The sequence below is a fragment of the Grammomys surdaster genome, unplaced genomic scaffold (genome assembly GCF_004785775.1).
Source record: "Grammomys surdaster isolate TR1022 unplaced genomic scaffold, NIH_TR_1.0 150, whole genome shotgun sequence".
NCBI classification, from domain to species: Eukaryota; Metazoa; Chordata; class Mammalia; order Rodentia; family Muridae; genus Grammomys; species Grammomys surdaster.
In genome coordinates this window covers 8,913,200-8,916,227 of record NW_021604608.1, presented here as the reverse complement: position 1 = coordinate 8,916,227, position 3,028 = coordinate 8,913,200, and the positions used below count along the sequence as shown (strand labels likewise).

The 3,028-nt window shown below is 47.5% G+C and overlaps 1 protein-coding gene across 1 annotated transcript in view; it reads left to right on the top strand.

Moving 5' to 3' along the window:
* Window positions 1-1,585: 1,585 nt before the first annotated feature.
* Window positions 1,586-3,028, top strand: part of Cckar (cholecystokinin A receptor) — a 7,931-nt gene continuing 6,488 nt past the window's right edge. Inside the window, exons 1-2 of the mRNA XM_028765337.1 lie at window positions 1,586-1,888; window positions 2,557-2,808. Coding sequence (XP_028621170.1) covers window positions 1,777-1,888; window positions 2,557-2,808 — 364 coding nt within the window. The 5' untranslated portion in view covers window positions 1,586-1,776. The remainder of the gene's footprint in view (window positions 1,889-2,556; window positions 2,809-3,028) is intronic.

The window sequence follows — 3,028 nt, the reverse complement described above, 5'->3', positions numbered from 1 at the left end:
TGTAATGTCATCGGTGAAAGGCTAGCACCCTGCCCACTGCTCTTTACTGCACCCTTCATGGACCAGCTCGTCTCTGCCACAAATTCTCTGAAGCCATTTTGATCGCCACCTGATGAAGACAGAGCACTGGCAAAGTCACAAGCTGTGCATGGCACTTTCCAGCTCGTACCCAGTGAAGCTAGGATTTGATCCTTGATCCGTTTGGTGCCAAAGTTTGTCTTGCTAATACCGACCCCCCTTCCCTCTGGTTTCTGCCCCTCCCATCCGGTTTCTATGACTCCTTGCCCCAAACAGGAAAAGACATATTACCACTGTCTTCACAGCCCCTTATCCTAAGCATCTGTGTGAAAATTACCAGTTAGTTCTTGAGTCAGGGATGGACTGGGCAGAGTCAGCATTCAGTCCTGTCAATGGGAAACATTGTACACAAGGGGTGCCAGGGGTACCTAGCAAATAAATCAGGTCATAGTACACTTGGACAAACCAGTCAGAAACACAGATCCTAATGTGTTATCTGCTTCTCAGATGTTCAAAGACCAGTTTTACAGTGAACAGTGAGGGGCTTTTAAATATTATGTAGCTTCCTAAAAAGAATCTAGGCCCCTGGACAGGTCTCTCCCACTAACCCCTCACCCCGGTCCCTGACATTCCCTAACTTATTCCTACTTCTGTTGTTCAAATAGACCAAGTTCATTACTGCCTAAGGCTCTTTGCACCAGCAAAAGCTATTGTGTCTCCTGCTTGGAAACTTTCTTCTTTACATCTCAGGCCTTACACTCCATTTCCCCAGACCCCTACCAGGGAGACTTAAATCCCTTCCTTCTCATCCTCTCTCCACGCTTAACAGCCTCTGGGGTGGTCTTCTTATTTCCTGGAATGCTTGAAAAGTACTCAACAAATGGCTGACTCTCAGTGAACAGGTCTGGGTTGAGTGGACAAAGCAAAACCAAACAAAATAAACAAGTGAATAAAAAAAATTGCTGATTTCTATAGTAGTAAGGACCCAGGAATCTGTATTCAAAAGAGTCCCCATTTCTACTTAACAAGGGCAGAGACCACAAGCCATAGCACTGTGCTTAGTAACACCTTAACAACCACCGGCAGCTCTCTCCATACACATTGCTGGGCAAGGCTCCAGAGCTAAAAGGCACTAATTGCTTTTATATAAGGAGATAGGAATGCAGTCCTTCTGTGTCCCTTAGTCCTGATGGTCTGCATTATCGGATCTGTTACCATGTTAATTGATGCTGTCTCACACAGTTCAGGCTTCACTCTGAATATGTCTGGGACAATGACAGGCAGAGAGAAAAGGTAATAATTGGAGTTCTCTCTCTCTCTCTCTCTCTCTCTCTCTCTCTCTCTCTCTCTCTCTCTCTCCACACTTGTGTATGTGTGTGTGTGTGTGTGTGTGTGTGTGTGTGTGTGTGTGTGTGTAGATATGTCCCCATACTGGGAACGGTTACTACGCAGCCAGGCTGCCTGTGCTCAGGGCCTGAGACTGCCCCAGGAGTGGGAGGGGTGGGCCTGGAAGGTGGAGTAGAGCTGGCTTGACTTGCACAGGCTGCCTTCTCCCCACAGGAGTGCAAATGCTTGCCTAGATAGTCTGAGAATGGTGAACTCAAGTTGCCTTTAGGAATGGCTGCAAAGCCCACACCTGGAACTCTCCCCTCCCTGCTCCTCCACGGCAGGTTGCATTTGGGAGACTATGATCATTAGAGGAGAGAGACAGGAGTGAGCCATTCACCAGCTCGCCAGCACTTGGGAGAAAGCAGCAGCATGGATGTGGTCGACAGCCTTCTTATGAATGGGAGCAACATCACTCCTCCCTGTGAACTCGGGCTGGAAAATGAGACGCTTTTCTGCCTGGATCAGCCTCAGCCTTCAAAAGGTAGGTGCCAGAGGCTATGGTTAAAATTCAGAAAACTACCGAGTTATGGGAGATATAGCAATAGCAAAGCTAATTGAAATATACATACATCATGTGGGGTGTGTGTGTGTGTGTGTATAAAAAGTCCCTGTGAGACAAAGCTAAATGAAGTTGTATGTTCAGAAGTTTGGATAAAAGAGTAAGAGAAATCTACAGTCAAATATTTGTATGGGAGAGTTGGGGGCTCATGCAGGATTCGGGGGATGATAAAAAAGAGACATAGGGAGAAAGGGGTGCCAAGTGTGGAAGTCTGAACTTACAAGCATTACAGAAAAAGCACTGTCACAGGGCAGAGATTGCTTTTTCTTAGGGGAAACCCAGCATGAAGAAGTAATTAAAGCAAAATAAATGTTTAGCCTCGGGGAAAGGAAGCCAGAAGTATTCAAGTACATTGTCCTTAGCTTTTCCGAGTGATCCGTTAGCATCCCAACCTTTAAAAAGCAATTGGATTGCCCTGTGCTATCTCAGGCTTGTTTCTGTATGATGGAGCTAGTCTAGGAGTACTTAGGTTCCGTGATGCATACCCCTGGAGACAACATCAGGAACTAACCACTCCCTTGGGGGCTTAAGGATTTTAACACTCTCCCCTCTAAACACCTCTCCCTCCAACTCTTCCCTTTACTCTGCAGAGTGGCAATCTGCAGTGCAGATTCTCCTGTACTCCTTCATATTCCTTCTCAGTGTGCTGGGGAACACGCTGGTTATAACGGTGCTGATTCGAAACAAGAGGATGCGGACTGTCACCAACATCTTCCTGCTGTCCCTGGCTGTCAGTGACCTCATGCTTTGCCTCTTCTGCATGCCGTTCAACCTCATCCCCAACCTGCTCAAGGATTTCATCTTTGGAAGTGCTGTGTGCAAGACGACCACCTACTTCATGGGTGAGTCCTGCAGGTGTCTGTTGATGGGCTTATCCCACACCCTCCCTTTGTCAGCCCCTTAACAGTCACAGCAGAGAGACCCTGCTGGGTTCCAAAACACCAGGCTGTCTGGATCTATGTGCAAGGGCACAGGTGTTTTCTTCTCAGCACGTCAGTCCTCCTCATGCCAGGAAGTGTGTGTGTGTGTGTGTGTGTGTGTGTGTGTGTGTGTGTGTGTGTG